General features: G+C 44.1%; 2 protein-coding genes across 2 annotated transcripts; one reads left to right on the top strand and one right to left on the bottom strand.

The window, feature by feature from the left end:
- Positions 1 to 648: 648 nt before the first annotated feature.
- PtA15_12A454 (uncharacterized protein) lies at positions 649 to 1614 on the top strand (the record flags this gene model as incomplete). The annotated part of the gene is made up of 3 exons (XM_053162065.1): positions 649 to 914; positions 1017 to 1445; positions 1566 to 1614. 3 exons carry the CDS (start codon positions 649 to 651, stop codon positions 1612 to 1614), a joined length of 744 nt encoding a protein of 247 aa, XP_053026020.1.
- A 1556-nt stretch (positions 1615 to 3170) lies between these two features.
- PtA15_12A455 (uncharacterized protein) lies at positions 3171 to 5823 on the bottom strand (the record flags this gene model as incomplete). The annotated part of the gene is made up of 14 exons (XM_053162066.1): positions 3171 to 3359; positions 3433 to 3592; positions 3675 to 3750; positions 3810 to 3849; positions 3915 to 4091; positions 4155 to 4272; positions 4341 to 4473; positions 4548 to 4708; positions 4795 to 4827; positions 4891 to 5048; positions 5119 to 5143; positions 5228 to 5421; positions 5461 to 5544; positions 5626 to 5823. The coding sequence occupies 14 exons, from the start codon at positions 5821 to 5823 to the stop codon at positions 3171 to 3173; spliced, it is 1746 nt and encodes a 581-aa protein (XP_053026021.1).
- Between the last annotated feature and the right edge of the window lie 11624 nt (positions 5824 to 17447).

The following is a 17447-nucleotide window of genomic DNA, read 5'->3' on the forward strand; positions in this document are numbered from 1 at the left end:
TTTGCCCCGCAGTGTTACGGCTGTAGTTGCTTGTCTGCAACCAGGGGTTGTTTGTCCTTGTGTTTCTGTTTGAGGTGCCCTTACAAGGTATGTATCCTCTCTCTTGTAGGGGGTTTGTCCCCCAGTTCCTTTTCATATTCAGGCCATTTGCCAGTTTCCTCTCATCTTGTGCGCGTTTCTATTCCGCTGGGCCTCTGCATCCTGAAGAGCCCCGCTTCAGATCCAGGAATATCCGCAGGTTTCGGAACCTCGGGCTTCAGATATCTGGCTTGATCCGCGGTCCCTCAACAGATATCCCGGATTATCTACCGGATATCCCACGCGGGATACTGGCTAAGGGTTGAAGTGAACCGAGCTCAGATCGATCACTCAGTCACCAGACCCAAGAGAGACAAGAGACTGCCCAAGTTTTCGCACGTCATAGCGCATTTGCATACTTCCATGTGTTTGTACATAGAGTATGCATTTCATTGAGGAGTTGGGCAGATTTTCGTATTAGGCTCCGTGCTGTCATAACATCTCTCCTTCAAAGCTTACCCTGGTCATCCGTACATAGATAGTCGCTTTATGGGAACCATTTATGTAAGCCCAGAGCTCAAAACTTACCCGGTCTGATTTCTCAAGACCCCAGACAGGAAGTTAATAACCATGGGGCATCAAACCAGCCACTCTCGATCTTGGAAGCCGCCGTCCCTGAAGAATGCCAAATCATTCTTGATCAAGTTAGTGCACTTGCACCCCACAGCACCACACAAAGCAGATGAACCGCCGCCGGACGATCAAGCGCCGCACGGAGAACTTCAGCAGGAGGGACCTCAAGATGACAGGACCAACAGTCTGCCTCCAGCCTACGAAGTAGCAGTTCAAACGCCTTCTCACCTGCCGGGTCATGGTCAGATAGAATCATCGCATGAGTACGTCTGACAGTTTCAGAGTTGGGATAGCTCGATTACCTCGATAAACAATGTTGCTGATAAACACACTCTTGTCCACACACTTGCTTTACCAACTTGCAGTCTGCAAGAACCAACTGGCAGTTTGCAAGAATCACTGAGTTCCTCGTCGATTATGAGGGAATCTGTAGTTATGGAAGATACGTCTGTAGTGATGGAAGATACGTCTGTAGTGATGGAAGATACGAGCGGAACCAGTTCCAGTGCCAGTTCCTCAACCAATCTTCCGTCATCCGCCATACAATCCACCAGCTTGATGCCAACTCCTCACAATCGCGAAGAGATCGAATCACTGGCAGATCGAAGACTTCTCAGGCCAAGCTCAAGTCGACAAAGTTACAGCAGTAACAACCCTCGCCCAAGCAAGAGAAGGTTCACGAAAGCCTCTTCTATCAGTACTCTTAATTCTCATCGAAATGCTCACGATGGCCGCTCAGGTTCTCGCAGAGATCGAGAACTGATCGCTGCCAAAAAGTCTTTGCCTATTTTGACGTGAGTGACGATCTTTCATCACAACTCTCATGGTTCAAATCACAAAACCTGATCGTCTCTTATTTGTTTTCTTGTGGAAAACCCATCACTCAATAAATACCTTTACCCCGGACAAAATAGCAAATTTGGCAAACCGAGCACCAGCTATAAAAATGCACCTCTCCTTTGAGCTGTTCCAGTTCTCAGTGACCCGAGTCCAATCACGATATTCTTATCTGTTCAGAATCCTCTGTCACTGTATTTTTTCCACACTTGTCACATGCATTCATCAACCATACACCATTTGGCCAACACATAAATTGCTTTATTTATTTATTTATTTATTTATTTACTTATTTATTTATTTCCATATCATAATTTAGTGACCTTTTCTTTTGCTTCTCATTTTTTTAAATCCACATCTTGGTTCTGTTTCACGCGCCCAAATGGTCCTGATAATTTTCATGTTGATCATGATTATTTTACTAGATCTTCTTCCCCAAATTAAATTACATAGCATGACAATACCTTAGAAATTGGTTGGGATTGCCATAATGTTTTTCTCTTGGTGTTTGACAACAGTGTGTAGTGGGGGAATTCCTGTCAAGATCTGCAGGACCTTCAAAATCAGACCTGAAGCCCCTGTGACTATGATGGAGGAATTCCTTAGCTAGAATGGTTGATCTAGAGGGAAAGGCTAAACCTAGCTGGCTGGTGATAATTGATTGAGATTGATTTTTTGCCAGCAAACAAGGTTGGGCACACTCCTTTAAATCAAGCCATTTAGGCAACAGAAAGTCCTCCATTTCCACACAGAAATTCTTTTTTTGGCTCCAAATCAAAATCTGCAGGGGTTATCAAAAGAACAAAATTGTCCCCAGAATTCCATCATTCACTTAAAAAGAAACATACTTCTTGGGTTGCCACTTACCCAAACAAAAATGCATCTAATTCCCAGTAACAATATGCACTCTCAGCAGTAGTAGAGAGTCCCTGCTCCACCTCAAACACTGTTTTTGAAATCTATTCTCAAGAGCACCCCATGAACAGATAAGGGAGGCTCATGTAACTTAAGGCTGATTTCAAGGAATTTCCATGGATGGTTTGGCTGCTCATGCACCTTGCAGTAAGTTTTATGCATGCAAAATTGCTTCCACCACCCAGCCTAAATGTTTTGTCAGGATAAGAGAAACAAGTTTGAACAAGGTTTCATGACTGATTTCAAAATCCGCCTAATGTGAACCCCCCTGTAAATTTTAAACAGATATCAATTATAGCAGTCACGTTGCACTGCAGCATAGTTGGAAATAAATGACATGTGTGCAAATGGCAGTTAGGAAGTATGTGAGCTATGTAACTCTTTTTTTCTTAGGCCATGTTTGGCAGCGTCTTATTATGCAGTGTAATGTTTAAAACATGCTAACCTTACATATTGTAAAACACATTTTTTAGGATAATCTTAAATAAGCTATAATAAAGCTTGAAAGTTTACTTCCAAATCATCAGGCCAAAAAATGATGTTTTAGATGATGTAGAGGGACATGCCACAATTACTTATTCTGTAATAATGACGCTGCCAAACACGGCCTTATTATCCACATTTAAGTGTACCCCAGAAAGATTATCAAAAATTCAAATTGCTTAATTCTCAACTACTCCATCTATTTTCAGTCATGTTTAAATAATTCCTCTAGAGGGTATGCTCAATAAAAGCAAAATGAAAAGGGTCTCTTCATGAAATTCTGCCTAATCCCTTGCGCAATATTGTTGAAAGCAAGCTTGACATTCAGCCGTTCTCGAAGCCGAATTGCGCAAAACTTGTCGATCGATCAAAGCACAAGCCAGGCACGCCGGCCAGTCTGCATTCTTCGTTGGCCCAGCATTTTGGGTGGCTATCGCGAAACCATTCTCGTAGAAGATTTGAATCTCTTCAGGCTGTTAGGGCGAAATCAACCTTATCAATCCTCCATCTGTGACATGAAACATTACGATCATTCAAAGGACTCACAGTATATGTTGTTTTGGAAGTCGGCTGGTTCGTCTCTCCTACTGCATAGTAGTTGGGCAAATAAATTATTAGAGGGCCTTTGAAATCATTGCAGCCAAAAAATGTTGGTCGTCGGTGATACCCCAATTGGGTAAAGGTTCCGTTGACTGAGTTTGGTATCCTTGGGGAGAAATATAGTCACAACCATGTTAGAACAATTCCGCGTTAAACAGTTTGCGTTCTTCCTAGCTAAACCTTCTTACTTTGGCATGTGGCGTCCTTTGTACAATGGAAGCCGTGTTCTCGAATAAGAAGCATATAAGGCTGTGCCATTTGGATCTGTAATGATGGTTGAGCTGTATGGTCACTATCTTTTATGATTCAACACATCAACTTACATCTCAACAAGGTGGGATCCGCCTCCTGACCATCTGTACTCTAATTCCATTTTAGATTATCAGCTTGAATCGATCGTCGGTTGGGATTCCACTAGATTAACTTACTGCATCGACAGCAATGATTGCATCAATATTCCTCTCTGGCTGTAACAAGGAATAAAGGGGTATGGATTCGTTGATAAATCCGCAATCGGCCATCAGGAGTGTATCACGCGCGTTATCTTGAAATCCGGGGGATTCATCTTCCGGTCCCTGTCCTAGATTTTGGAATGTGTTGGGCACCTGTGTTTTACCAATGTTAATATAAGTAAATCATTGAAGGGGCAGGTAGACTGATTACCGTACCTTTCCTTCGAAGTTATCATCTTCGGTGAGCTTGTCGATTATCTTCAGAACAATTGGTCTATGTTCGTTAGGCGAGTCCAACATGGAATATATGTTACTAGAAAGTCCCATGATAAACCTGTGCAGAGTTTGATGTACTTTTCGTTAGGCCTCGAAGAAAAATACTTTCAACCACAACGTACTCACCCAGCATTATCGAATCCACGGACGCAAGTTCTGTGAACCCCGTTCAAATTTTGTGGAGACCCCAGGTACTTCATCGGAATGGATGCATTGAGACGAGGATGGAACACGCCGAACTCTTCCGCGGAAAACTCGTCTAAATACCACCCGGGTCAGCTTGGTTTTGAATCTGAGTTCTAGGGGCAACTTCTTGAGATTGATTCAACATACAGATAGGACTGTAGGGAGTGAAGTCTTCCTTTATACCAGGCCGGCTGGTGGCGACTGCAATGACATAAGGCACTTGTCGGTCTTTGTATAGGGGAGTTTGTCCAATAGAAGACCAGAGTACACCTTCGCCTTGGTTTGGATCTTCTTGGGTCGGGTCATCTCTTGATGGCAAGAAATATGTTAAGATAATGAAGAAAAGATCAGTAACTCGTAGGTTGGATTTTTAGAAGCAACATTGCGGTCTCACATGAATAGTCGAGAGAGAAGGCGACCCCAGAAACTGCACATCAGATAATCAGCTGCTTGGCTCTAATCTGATTGGCAGAGTATTCTGATGGCTTACTCCACGATGTTTGTGGCGAAGCCTGCCATCTTCTTCTGTTTGACTACTTTGTAAACTTTGCTGTAATGCTTCATCACATTCCAGTCCCATAGATCATTTTGTTCAGACAAGCGCCATTTCGGCGCGATATCAGAAATTGGAGGGAAGTTGGAAGTGGCCTAATCAAGAATAACATTAGCCCTGATTAAACTTTGGTACTGAAGAGATCCAAGCTTCTGAGTTGCTCACCCATGCTCCCAAGAGCCAACTTGCGCTACCAGAAGAAGAATTGAGTATTCGGATAGGTAAATGGATAAGTTACACGTCACGTCTGGGGTCATAGCCAGAATGGACCCACCCAGAAACCCCGACTGCATAGTTGGAAAGCTGTAAGATACCGCCAACTTTGGCCGCATCTGCCCTCGGATTTCTGGCATCAAATGCTTCAAGAATTGAACCACTGAGGCACAGTGCTCTCCCGCCTCCACCACTCAGAGAGAGGCCAAAGTTTGGAAGAGTCTCTCCGGCCAAACCTCCGCGCTTCTCGGCTTCCTCCAAAAAAGAGTTAATGTCGAAATCTTTCAACTTGACATTTTCCAAATATTTCCGCCACGGATTGACCGACTTTCGGGCCTTTTCGGCAATGTAGTTACGCTCCGCCCGACTGAGTTCTGCCTGCAAATCACCCCAGATTTAACAAACGAGGTTATGAGGCTTCGCATATCACGGCAGATCAAGATTTTAGAATTTTCATACCCGTCCGTTCGTAAGCTTATTTGGTTCTCTGAGATAAAACTGTGCCGGACACGTGTCGTAGACTGGTGCGTAATTCCCTGAAGGTGATGTAGTTATAGCTGGATCTCTGCGTTCTAAAACATGTCGGCCTGTCGCGGGAGAGCTTTGTGCAAGGAGGAGTATGGAATAGGCAAGCACCACGAAGTTTGAAGAAATCATTGAATAAATAACAGCGTTGCCCCAATGAAGTAAAGTAAAACTAAGTAGTTGATCAGATGTAAAAATGAGCGTTGTGCGGATGGCTAAAGGCTTTCGATGGCTCTCTCTCTATATGAACACATGAGCGTTTGTGTTTCAGTGAGACGACAGTTGGCTTCAACTGCGCTTCATGGATGATCCGGTTTGATCAAGTTTGATCCGTTTCAGATTTCCAAGCCTCTGAAGATGATCGGCACTTCAACACGTTACTGTCGGAGGCTATGGAGCCTCTTGCGCCCGCAAATGTCCAATTGGCTTCAAACAGATGTACTTCAAAGCTGGTAAGACAAGTTTTGGCGGCAGGCCAGCACATAAACTTACACGACCGGGCCTTGCTGGAACGGGTGTACGCGAGCGAGACAAGCCGGCACATGGGAGAGGCAGTGATGATCATGTGTCGTAGTGCGTCGCAGAAACATGCGGTTTACATACCCCAGAATAACCCTACCTCCCACCGGCGTAGCGATCAAACCACCTATAATGTCCGACCGGAGGGCTTCTTGGCAAGGGCCTAAAATATGTTAGAATTCAGGAACTTGCGACTGCGCATTCAAAATACGCAGTCACAACAGTATGATACAAACAATTCTCACTCGGATCAAAAGGCGAAACCTAACCTTGATTTTTTGAACCGCATACAAAAGCTCAAGACACCGGCATCGTATCAGTCTCTTTTCTTCACACGCTCAATCAAGATTAAATCTAAGTGAAGAAAAGAGACTGGTAAGTGAATCAATCCTCAAACAGAAATCAACCCGGAACTCGTATCAGGACTAACCTTTTTCTTCTATCCATCTACCCCATTGTTATAACTAGATAAAAACCAAAAATCTCTTCGCGTGTCCTTCACAAACAAATCCGTTTTCTATCCCCCTGCTCGTCTATTGTGCAGGTGTGTGTGCTAAGTGCTGTCTAAGGTGTTGTTGGTGTGAACTTGTCGGCTAATTAAAATTATCTCTCAGGTGTGTGTGCTAAGTGCTGTCTAAGGTGTCGTTGGTGTGAACTTGTCGGCTCATTAAAATTATCTCTCAGGTGTTGTGTGTTTTGCTGTTGGGATTATTCCAAACTTTACAAAATAATGCCACTCCAATATGGTGGCTATAGAAAAAACTAGGTCCCCGTAGCAATGAAGGTGTAAGGACTCCAGTTGGGAGTCCTTCACTGTTTGTCGAGTGGGGCACAGAGAGGGGGACCTTGAGACAAGATCTAGTTCACAGGGCTGTATATTGCAGATGAAGGGGACAATCTGGATCAGAGAGAAGGGAAATCAGTTCCCTGCTAAGTACAACTAGAAGAAGGAGAGATTAAAATGGAATAAAAGGCTTACCTGGCTCAGAGAGAAGGGAAATCAGTTCTCTGCTGAGCCAGGGAAGAAATGAATCTCCTCAATGCCGGGCTGTTCCGGTCATCAAGAGGTGTTACCTCCCTCAATGACCGCACAGACCAGTCATCAAGAGCAATGACTCCTCTCAATGACTGGCACAGACCAGTCATCGGAGAGGAGGAGTGAATCTGCTCAAAGCCAGTCTGTACCGGTCATTGAGGGGACTCCACAGTAAATTACCCCTCAATGGTCGTGTGAATCCCCCTGATACCACTACAGATTGGCATTGAGACCAGATGAAGACCTCGGGGAGGATGCCTCCCCGGCAAGTTTCCTCGGATCCAGAACATGTCTGGATGACCCTGACTGGTCATCTTGAGGATTCAAGCTCTCAAGCTGACCTGTAAACACTTGGATGAGTGTGTACAGGCCAGCATTGTGTCTGCCCAGGTGCAGGGCCCTGACAACCAAAAGTTTTGGTTTGAAGGATGTCAGGGCCCAGGTGTGAGGACTCGGCTATTGTTCGCTATATAAGGCTATGAAACTATCCGAGAGGATAGTTCGCCAATGCTTGAGTAATAACTAAGGATATAATTCTATGCGATTTGCAATAGAAGAAGGATTCACAATGATAAGGGTAGATTTTCCGAGTGTTTTTGAGATTTCTCGGATACACAAGGATGATAATGATGGATGAAATGAAAAAGAATATATCAATGAGTAAAAAGAAAGGAAAGGGGAAAAGAGGAAAACCACAAACCACGGAAAGATAACAATGAGAGCCGACAAAGATCGTGAAAAGGAAATATGTCATAGTAGTTACAACCATAACAAATTAATCATTCGCCGGGATTAGTAATCCAACAGGTGCATGACATCACGATTGACAACCGTTCATAACTCAGATGAATAAGCTTTGATGACTAATAACAAAAAACCAGTCGTTACAAAATAAGCCTACCCTATTTCCCTACTACCTCACCAGTAGACGGTACTTTTGTGTTTCTTACTTTCCTTTTCTTCTGCGTTTCCGCCATATTTCGGAAAGCCTGCAAATAAGAATCAGCTGAAACCGGTATATGGCTTTCTGAAACCCATGTATCCTCACCGGGTGTGGAGCCTTTCCATGAAATAAGATAATCAAACTTACCTTTCTTCGTGGCTTGAACATCCAAAATGACCCTAATATTCAACCAATCAACAATCTGGTTGTTAGTATAATAACTTTCCTTTCTTCCCATATTAGTTGAACAACCCGGCACACTGTTTGGATTTATATATCGCGTTAGCAATGAAACATTAAAAACTGGATGAAGTTTTGGATAGTCCCTTGACAAATCCAACATTACGGCATTGCGCCCAATCATCTTAACCACTTTGAAGGGGCCAATATATCTGTAATCTAGCTTAGAATTAATGCGTCGCGACTGTATAAACTTTTGCAAAAGCAAAACCTCATCACCTTCCTGATAAACCGGTGCATCCTTCCTTCCCTTGTTATAGTATTCCGCCTGCTTAACTCTAGCCTGATGTAAACACTCCAATGCCGTCTCTTGAGTTACCTGCAGATCAACTAAGAACTCATCCAAAGTCTTCCTCCCTGTATTCTCCGTTAGTACATTAAACCTGGGGTGGAAACCATAAGTGAAGAAGAAAGGGGAAATCTTAGTACTTGCCAAATCTAAATTATTGATGGAAAATTCCGCCATCTCTAAACACTTGTGCCAGTTGTCCTGGTAATACGAACAAAAATGCCAAAGATAATCTTCCACCACCTGGTTCATGCGTTCCGTCTGTCCATCCGTTTGCGGATGATAAGCCGTTGACAAGGCCGGCAATATACTCAATGACTTCAACAACGCCTTCCAAAACTTGCTCACAAAGGTAGGGCCCCGGTCCGAGACAATCTTATTGGGAAGGCCGTGTAACCGGAACACATTCTTCCTAAACAAATCAGCTAAAACTGCTGAAGATGCCGCCTCCTTGCAAGGAATGAAATGCGTCAGCTTGCTCAAAAGATCTATTACCACTAAAATGGAATCAAAACCTCCCGACACCGGTAGCTTTACTATCATATCCATACCTATTACACTCCAAGGCTTCGGGTTTGCTATTATTGACACCAACTTACCATCAGACGCTTGCCGACGAGCTTTTACTCGCTGGCACAAATCGCAACTGTTGACATACTTGATAACCGAGTCCTTTATTCCCGGCCACAAAAAAGTCCGAGTTAATGTTGCCAAAGTCCTTGCAATACCTGGATGACCCACCGCAGGCGTGTCATGATAAAGAGAAATCAACAGCGTCCTTAATGACGAAGGGACTAGAATCCTATCTCAATGCCAATAAACATTGTCAGCGAAGCGCAAAGCTTTTCCTGTTTTCTCAGAATCAGTATAGTTCCTTTCAAAGTATACCAGTAGATCCTTGGACGGTCTCTGGAAAAACAAGTCATGAGACGTAAAAGGCAATAAATCAGCTGTTGACGTCTCATTGCAAGCAACCATTTGTCCTGAAATAAGTTTAGCATCCGTACTCCTGATTCTCTCTTCGAAATAGTCTTCTCTACGGCTCGGGCCATCCGCCGGATTCTTGTAACCCATGATATGATAAATTAGCATATTAAAATTATCTAGAAACAAGGCCCACCTTGCCTGTTTAGGCGACAAGTACTTAGCTGTTTTGAAATAAAGAAGATTTGAATGATCCGAAAACATCTTTACTGGATTCTCAGTTCCCATTAACCACGCTCGCCACTCTTGGCAAGCCGACACAATTGCCAAGAGTTCTAAATCAAAAACCTTCCAAAAGCGCTCCCACTCAGTTAGTTTTCTCAAAAAATAACTGACAGGCAAAACGTCCCCCATGTCATTAGGTTGACTTAAGACCGCCGCAATTGCATAACCGGAGCTATCTACATGAACAATCCTATCTTGCGCAAAGTTAAAATGTAAGAGCAAAGGTTTGTTAATAAACAAACGTTTCAAGGCCTCGAATGCATCTACCGCATCTCTCGAGTTCAACATGGTTGAATCACTGTACTTTTCTTGCGTTAAGGTTGTCAATGGACCTGCTATCGTGGAAAAGCGCGGTATAAACCGGCGATAGAAGTTCGTGAAGCCTAAAAATTTCTGCAATCCTCTTACTGTTGACGGGAAAGGCCATTCATCAATTGTTAATAACTTAGATTTATTCATCTTTAACCCTTTATCAGTAATGTCGAAGCCCAAAAACGTCACCTTTGAGCAGAAGAACTCGCATTTCGCCAAAGATGCTTTCAAAGAAAACTCGCGCAATTTCCCCAAAACACTTTCCAAATGTTTCAAATGGTCGCTCCTGCTTTTTGAAAAAATCAAAATGTCATCAATGTAGACGAAACAACAGACATCCAGAAACTCCCGCAAAACATGCTGAATGAATCGTTGAAAGGTCGCCGGCGCATTAGCCAGCCCAAAAGGCATCACTTGATATTCGTAGAGACCCCAGGGTGTCCGAAAAGCGGTTTTCCACTCATCTCCTTCCGCCACGCGCAACAAGTTGAAAGCCGCCTTCAAGTCAATTTTAGAAAGAAACTTACAACCTTGAAGATTGTTCAAAAGGTGAGAAATGACAGGTAAAGGATAAGAATCCCGCACCGTCATGTTATTTAAAAGCCTATAATCAACACAAGGACGATCAGCTTTCCCTGGAACTTTAACATAAAAAATAGGTGCAGCAGCTGGTGACGAGGAGACTCGAATGAAACCCTTAGCTAGATTATCGTCCACATAAGTCTTAAGCTCGTCCCGCTCCGGCTTGCTTAAATTATACATTTTGCCAAAAGGCGGTTCCGATCCAGGCTTCAAATTAACCTTACAATCAAACTGGCCCCTGTGAGGCGGCAGATTAGCCAAGGACTCAGTGACGAACACGTCAGAAAACTTCTCCGTAAGCATCCGTGATTCTTCACACGAAACATCATTAATTTCTTGTATGCAGTCATACATTACTATATCTCCCTCAGCTCCTCCTACAAAAAAACCAGAGTCCTGTAACCATGAGTTTCCTAAAATGACATCGGCCAAAGCTAGCTTGGTTAAATAAAGTACAACTCGAGAGGAAAGAAAAGAACCGGAAACAGTGGGGATAATGACATATCCTTTTGTGTAGGAAGTGATTTCTCCCGAAGAGGCCGGCGAACCATCGAAGGACTTGCAGTGCAAGCCAACCGCCATCGGGATGACTTCCATTTTAACCTTATTAGCAAAATTCGAATCAATGAACGACGCCGATGCACCGGAGTCAACCAAAACATTTACATCAGCTTTGTTATCATTGTTAATTAGCAAACTTCCACGGAAAAATGGGCGACCATCTGGGCAGGCGTTTTCATAACCACATAAGAATGCTTACAATCTGAGGCGCTCATCTTCTCCGCTAAACAAGCGTTGAAGAAAACCTCCCCAGCCGACATGTCTTCCATGTTAACCATGTCCGCCGACAATCCTGGCTCGCCGGCGTCACCGCGAGAACCGGCAACTCGTTTCTTGAATGGTAAACCGTCGACCTCCGACAAAGACTGGCGTTTCTTCCCCTTGTCTTCTCGGTGAACTGGCGAAGTTGTACCACTACGACTAACCTGGGCTCGAGCCGCAGAAGCAGTCGGAGCGCGTTTGATGGCTTCCGGCGATGACTTAAAATCACCTTGCTTCTTGAGCTTGCTTCTTCGAGTCGACCCACCCCATTCCTTCCACAAAGCCAACATATCGGACAAATCCATCTTCATTTCGGATCCAAGCGTGCAGCCCTCTTTGAGATAGTGAGCATTGTCATAAGTACCGCCGCACCGAATGCAAATGTTTCGATCCACGCAAGCCTGACGGAAATCCTTGTAATTGAAATCCGCCTCCTTCAACAACGCCGAAACCTCATCGACGTCCATAGGATCTCCATCCGGAAGCTTTGCACGCTGAGGATGCGCGGGAATGGAAGGATTGACTCGAGCCCGATTGTCGACTGGCAGATGATTGCGATTATCCGGAGCGGTGTGAGAAGCATTTTGTTTTTGATTTGGACGCGGATCGAGGATCTTGCTGACACCGGCAACATTCTTAGCGATGACCTCCGCGATGGCTTGTCGAGAATCCAGATCCACAGTCTCGTCCCAACGACCTCGGAACAAAGCCAATTTGATGATATTCGGATCGATAGCCTTGTCGTAGGCTACACACTTAGAACGATCTGTTAACTCCAATGGTCGCAACAAGGACTTGAAGATAATATTAAATTCTTCAATAGACTTATTCCCTTGGCGGGCCGCATGAAAAGCCGCTTCCGCTCGCTCCAACTCATGATAATCCTTGAAGGTGTGCTCGATGGCGCCAATAAAAGAATCGCAATCACGTAACTCCGCAAGGACATAATCCATCTTCGCGGAAGCCGGTAAGGTCGGCAAATGAAGAGCCGACGCATTCTCTGCAAGCAACCCACGCCACCAAACATACAAGGGAACAGTTTCGTCCATACGGCCTGTATCCGATCGAAAATAACCAGAGATCCAAAGTATCTTTTGTTTCTCCAAATTGAATTGGTCGCCGATTTGCTCGAAGGTGTTTCTCATAGAGAAACAAAAGTTGTTAGTCTCGCAAGGCATTCCGGTAAAATAGATGCCAGCTTCGTGTTGAGTTGTCTGTTAGTCTGCTACCATGATGTATCACCACAGTATGGAGGGCTGTCGGATCGACCCATGAGCACTACCAACCAACCACCCAGCTGGCAGCCACAAGCGTCTGTAGCCTAGTTGGTAAAGGCAGCACTCTAGTATGTGTCTCAGCATAGCTGAGGTCGTGAGTTCGACTCTCACCAGACACATCTTCATTTTACAGTCTCTACAGGTTATGAGCCCAGAGCTACCTGAGCACTACTCGCTTACAATAGAGACTTGATGAATTTGTGAATGCTTACTTGTAAGACCACGCAAACCCCTATAAGCCTACATCTAGATCACGGGTTCAATCCCTACGCTGATCATCTTTCCTGGGTCTCATTCCCACTCTCTCTTGGGGTCAATCCCCACTTCCCATCATGTAGCAAGGGGGGGTGTTGAGTTGTCTGTTAGTCTGCTACCATGATGTATCACCACAGTATGGAGGGCTGTCGGATCGACCCATGAGCACTACCAACCAACCACCCAGCTGGCAGCCACAAGCGTCTGTAGCCTAGTTGGTAAAGGCAGCACTCTAGTATGTGTCTCAGCATAGCTGAGGTCGTGAGTTCGACTCTCACCAGACACATCTTCATTTTACAGTCTCTACACTTCGTGAGGGGGCTCAATAAAAAGTCTGGGGCGCTCAACAGTGATTGGACGAGTTTCCAAACGACCAACTCTTCCATCAAATCCCTCCTTAAACCCTTCAAAAGTACCGCGAAGATGCGCCATGGATTCATTTTGCGCAGCTTGAAATTTGAGGAGCTCGGCGTGAAAAACGTCCTTAATGTTCTTATTGTCGGTTTGTAAGTCTTTGATGGACTTTTTATCTTGTCGAGCTTGCGCCTTCAAAAGTAAAATAGCGTCTGCTTGATCTTGAAGCCGAGAAGTTTGAACGGTGTTATCGACACGTAAGTTCGATAAAAGCGCTGCTACGTCTTCATCATTTTGTTGTCCTGCCGCCGCCGGAGTTGCACCACTTGGTCCCGCAACTGGAATGTCAATGCCAGGGATAGGTAAATCATGTCCGGAAATTGGTCGAGGAGAAAAATTGATGAAAGAGGGGGAGTTATGGTTGAAAGGAGATGGAGACTGATTGGAGAAGAAGGGAGAACCTTGAGCACGAATCGGAACCAGAGCCGTCATTGGAGGTTGAGCTGGTGGAGAAGGCGAAAATCTGGGGGAAACTCTAACTGGAGTTATTGGGGAAATGACAGACGGTTCTGACATGCCAAAGAATTCTATAATATGTATAAATAACTTTATTTTTGATGATCAATATATAATTGTGAGGACTTGGCTATTACTCAGTTCGCTATATAAGGCTATGAAACTATCCGAGAGGATAGTTCGCCGATGCTTGAGTAATAACTAAGAATATAATTCTATGCGATTTGCAATAGAAGAAGGATTCACAATGATAAGGGTAGATTTTCCGAGTGTTTTTGAGATTTCTCGGATACACGAGGATGATAATGATGGATGAAATGAAAAAGAATATATTGATGAGGAAAAAGAAAGGAAAGGGGAAAAGAGGAAAACCACAAACCACGGAAAGATAACAATGAGAGCCGACAAAGATCGTGAAAAGGAAATACGTCATAGTAGTTACAACCATAACAAATTAATCATTCGCCGGGATTAGTAATCCAACAGGCGCATGACATCACAATTGACAACCGTTCATAACTCAGATGAATAAGCTTTGATGACTAATAACGAAAAACCAGTCGTTACACCAGGGTGTGTGAGCTTGGTCGGATAAAGGGCTGGGGGGGGGAGCTGTTTGTCCCTCCAGGGGATCTGGTTTCGTCCACCCCCTCCCTGAAGGCCCCCTATTTCATTTGAGTGGGCCCCTTCTTGATTTCAAAAAACAAAAATTCCAAACCCAAAAAAAACTTTAAACTCACACCAAAACAAGAAAATTTCAACTTTGAACTCACACAACACAAACAAATTTAAACTTTGAACTCACACAAAACAAAAACATTTGAACACAATCAAAACACACAAAAACATAAAATAAACTCACACAAAAACAATAATTATATAAACTCAAACAAACCATAAACTCTGTACTGAAAAAAAACTTAAATTTTTGAACTTAAGGAACACAAATTTCAAACTTTTGATTTCTTCTGCCTGCAATTTCAATTAAATGCAGCATGAAACCATGAAGTCAGTTTCTGTGAAACTGTGGTTTTAATAAATTTGGATAAATTGCCCACAGCCAAGCCTTGTTCACGTCCACACCTCAGGATACTCCCATAGGGAGAAAAGGACTTGGTGGTTGCGCCCACTGAAGTCCCCTCTATAAATAGAGGCTTATTTGGCCATCAGGAAAAGATCCCCCAGACATTTCACCACCCAATAAACTGTAAGTTTGCTGTGAAAATTCTCCCTGCTACTATTGTAGCCCCCATTCCTTTTAAACCACCCTCAGCACACAAAATCCACTGGATTAAACCCTTTAAACTATCAAAAATCCCTTATTAGCATATTTAAAGCTTTATCCTTATAAGCAGTTGCCGTAAGACCTCCGCCTCTGTCAAGCAGCCAATCAGTTTAAGCGCTTACGCCCTACTTTTTACACCAAATTAATTCCCTGTAATTAATAATTATTGGGTTTACTTTGCGCACGGAGGGAAACTCATTGCACACGGGAATTTCCGTTAACTCAACGTCACGTGACATTGGGCCCCCCTCCGTGCACGCCACCAGCTCCCCTCAAAAAACTATCCGCACACGGGGGTGCCGTGTGGTGACAGGGGGCCGGGTTGAGACACTCCGGCCATCCGGAGGAAACAAAATCCTTGATGACGGGCACAGACCGGTCATCAAGAGACTACATTCCTCTTGATGACCGGAATAGACCGGTCATAGGGAGGCTAAAATCCTCTTGATGACCGGTAGAGACCGGTCATCAAGAGGCTACATCCCTCTTGATGACCGGCATAGACCGGTCATCAGGAGGTTACATCCCTCCCAATGACCGGCACAGACCGGTCATTGAGAGGTTATATCACATCTCTCTTGATGACCGGCATTCCGGTCATTGAGAAGACACATCCCCCTCAATGACCGGTACAGACCGGTCATTGGGAGGCTACATCCCTCTTGATAACTGGTACAGACTGGTCATTGGGAGGCTAAAATCCTCTCGATGACCGGAATAGACCGGTCATTGGGAGGCTAAAATCCTCTTGATGACCGGAATAGACCGGTCATTGGGAGGCTAAAATCCTCTTGATGACCGGAATAGACCGGTCATTGGGAGGCTAAAATCCTCTTGATGACCGGAATAGACCGGTTGTTGGGAGGCTAAAATCCTCTTGATGACCGGAATAGACCAGTCATTGGGAGGCTACATCCCTCTTGATGACCGGCATAGACCGGTCATTGAGAGGCTACATCCCTCTTGATGACCGGTGTGGTGTTCTGTGTCTGTTGCAATGCCAAGAGCATGTATACAGAGGTATTGTAACAGTACAGTTACATATATGTGAAACCCATTACAAGAGGAGGAGATAATCTTACACAACAGTTACAACATTTACATACATACACTCTTTGGTAGCCACAGCGGATTGGACGGAAGAATACACAACGTGGATACGAGGACGAGGGAGGAGGAAGGAAGGAGGAACAGAAAGAGGCTTTGACCCCCAAATCCTGGAAAGGAGGAGTATTCTAGTTGGGTGCAGAGTGCATGGAAGGTGGCTTGGTTACATAGCAACACATTCTGAAGGATATGGAAGGTGGCTTGGGTACATAGCAACACATGAAATCAGGCAGTGCAATATATGCAGGCAGATAAGGTGTACAAATAGTGTCACTGCAGCATAATTCCCTCATTGTTTGTGTGGCTGTGCAGTACAGGTGTACATATGCTGTGCAACTGAGATTCCCTGCAGCTAAATTCCCTCAAACACATTCCCCTGGAGCTAAAATCCCTCACTCTTCAATATAAAAGAAGCTCTTCTCCCCCCCATAATTTCTCTTTTCACCATCAGCCTACAGAGGTTTGGTCACAGTAGTAGTTTAGTAGTAGTAGTTTGGCAGTAGTAGTATTGAGTAGCGTAGAGTCAGTCAGTCAGTAGAGTGTTAGTGCAGTAGTAGAACCAACAATCAACAACCAACCAACCAACCAACCAACCAACCAACAACCCATTCTCCTTATTAGCATATTAGTAGTAGTAGTAGTAGTAGAAGTAGTAGTACAAATTATAACATCAACAAAAGTAGAGGAACTTCACCATAACAAACCACGTTATCCTTAGTTATAACCGGTCTAAAAACACATTGAATTAGATATTTAGGTCTGATAGAGATTACTATATAAAAGTAAGAGCTATCTTGGAATCTGTCACATTTTCTTAAATATTGATTACAAGACTCTTGGTTATTTGCATAGTACTATTAGAGGGGCAGGTCTTTCAAACCACCCGTAGATTGTAATAGCCTTTCAACCTATCATACAATTTATTTCCCCCTCAAAGGAACTTCAATTACCCATCCATCCCTGGAGTCCTACACCGGCATAGACAGGTCATCAAGAGGCTACATCCCTCT

The sequence above is a fragment of the Puccinia triticina genome, chromosome 12A, assembly GCF_026914185.1.
Source record: "Puccinia triticina chromosome 12A, complete sequence".
NCBI classification, from domain to species: Eukaryota; Fungi; Basidiomycota; class Pucciniomycetes; order Pucciniales; family Pucciniaceae; genus Puccinia; species Puccinia triticina.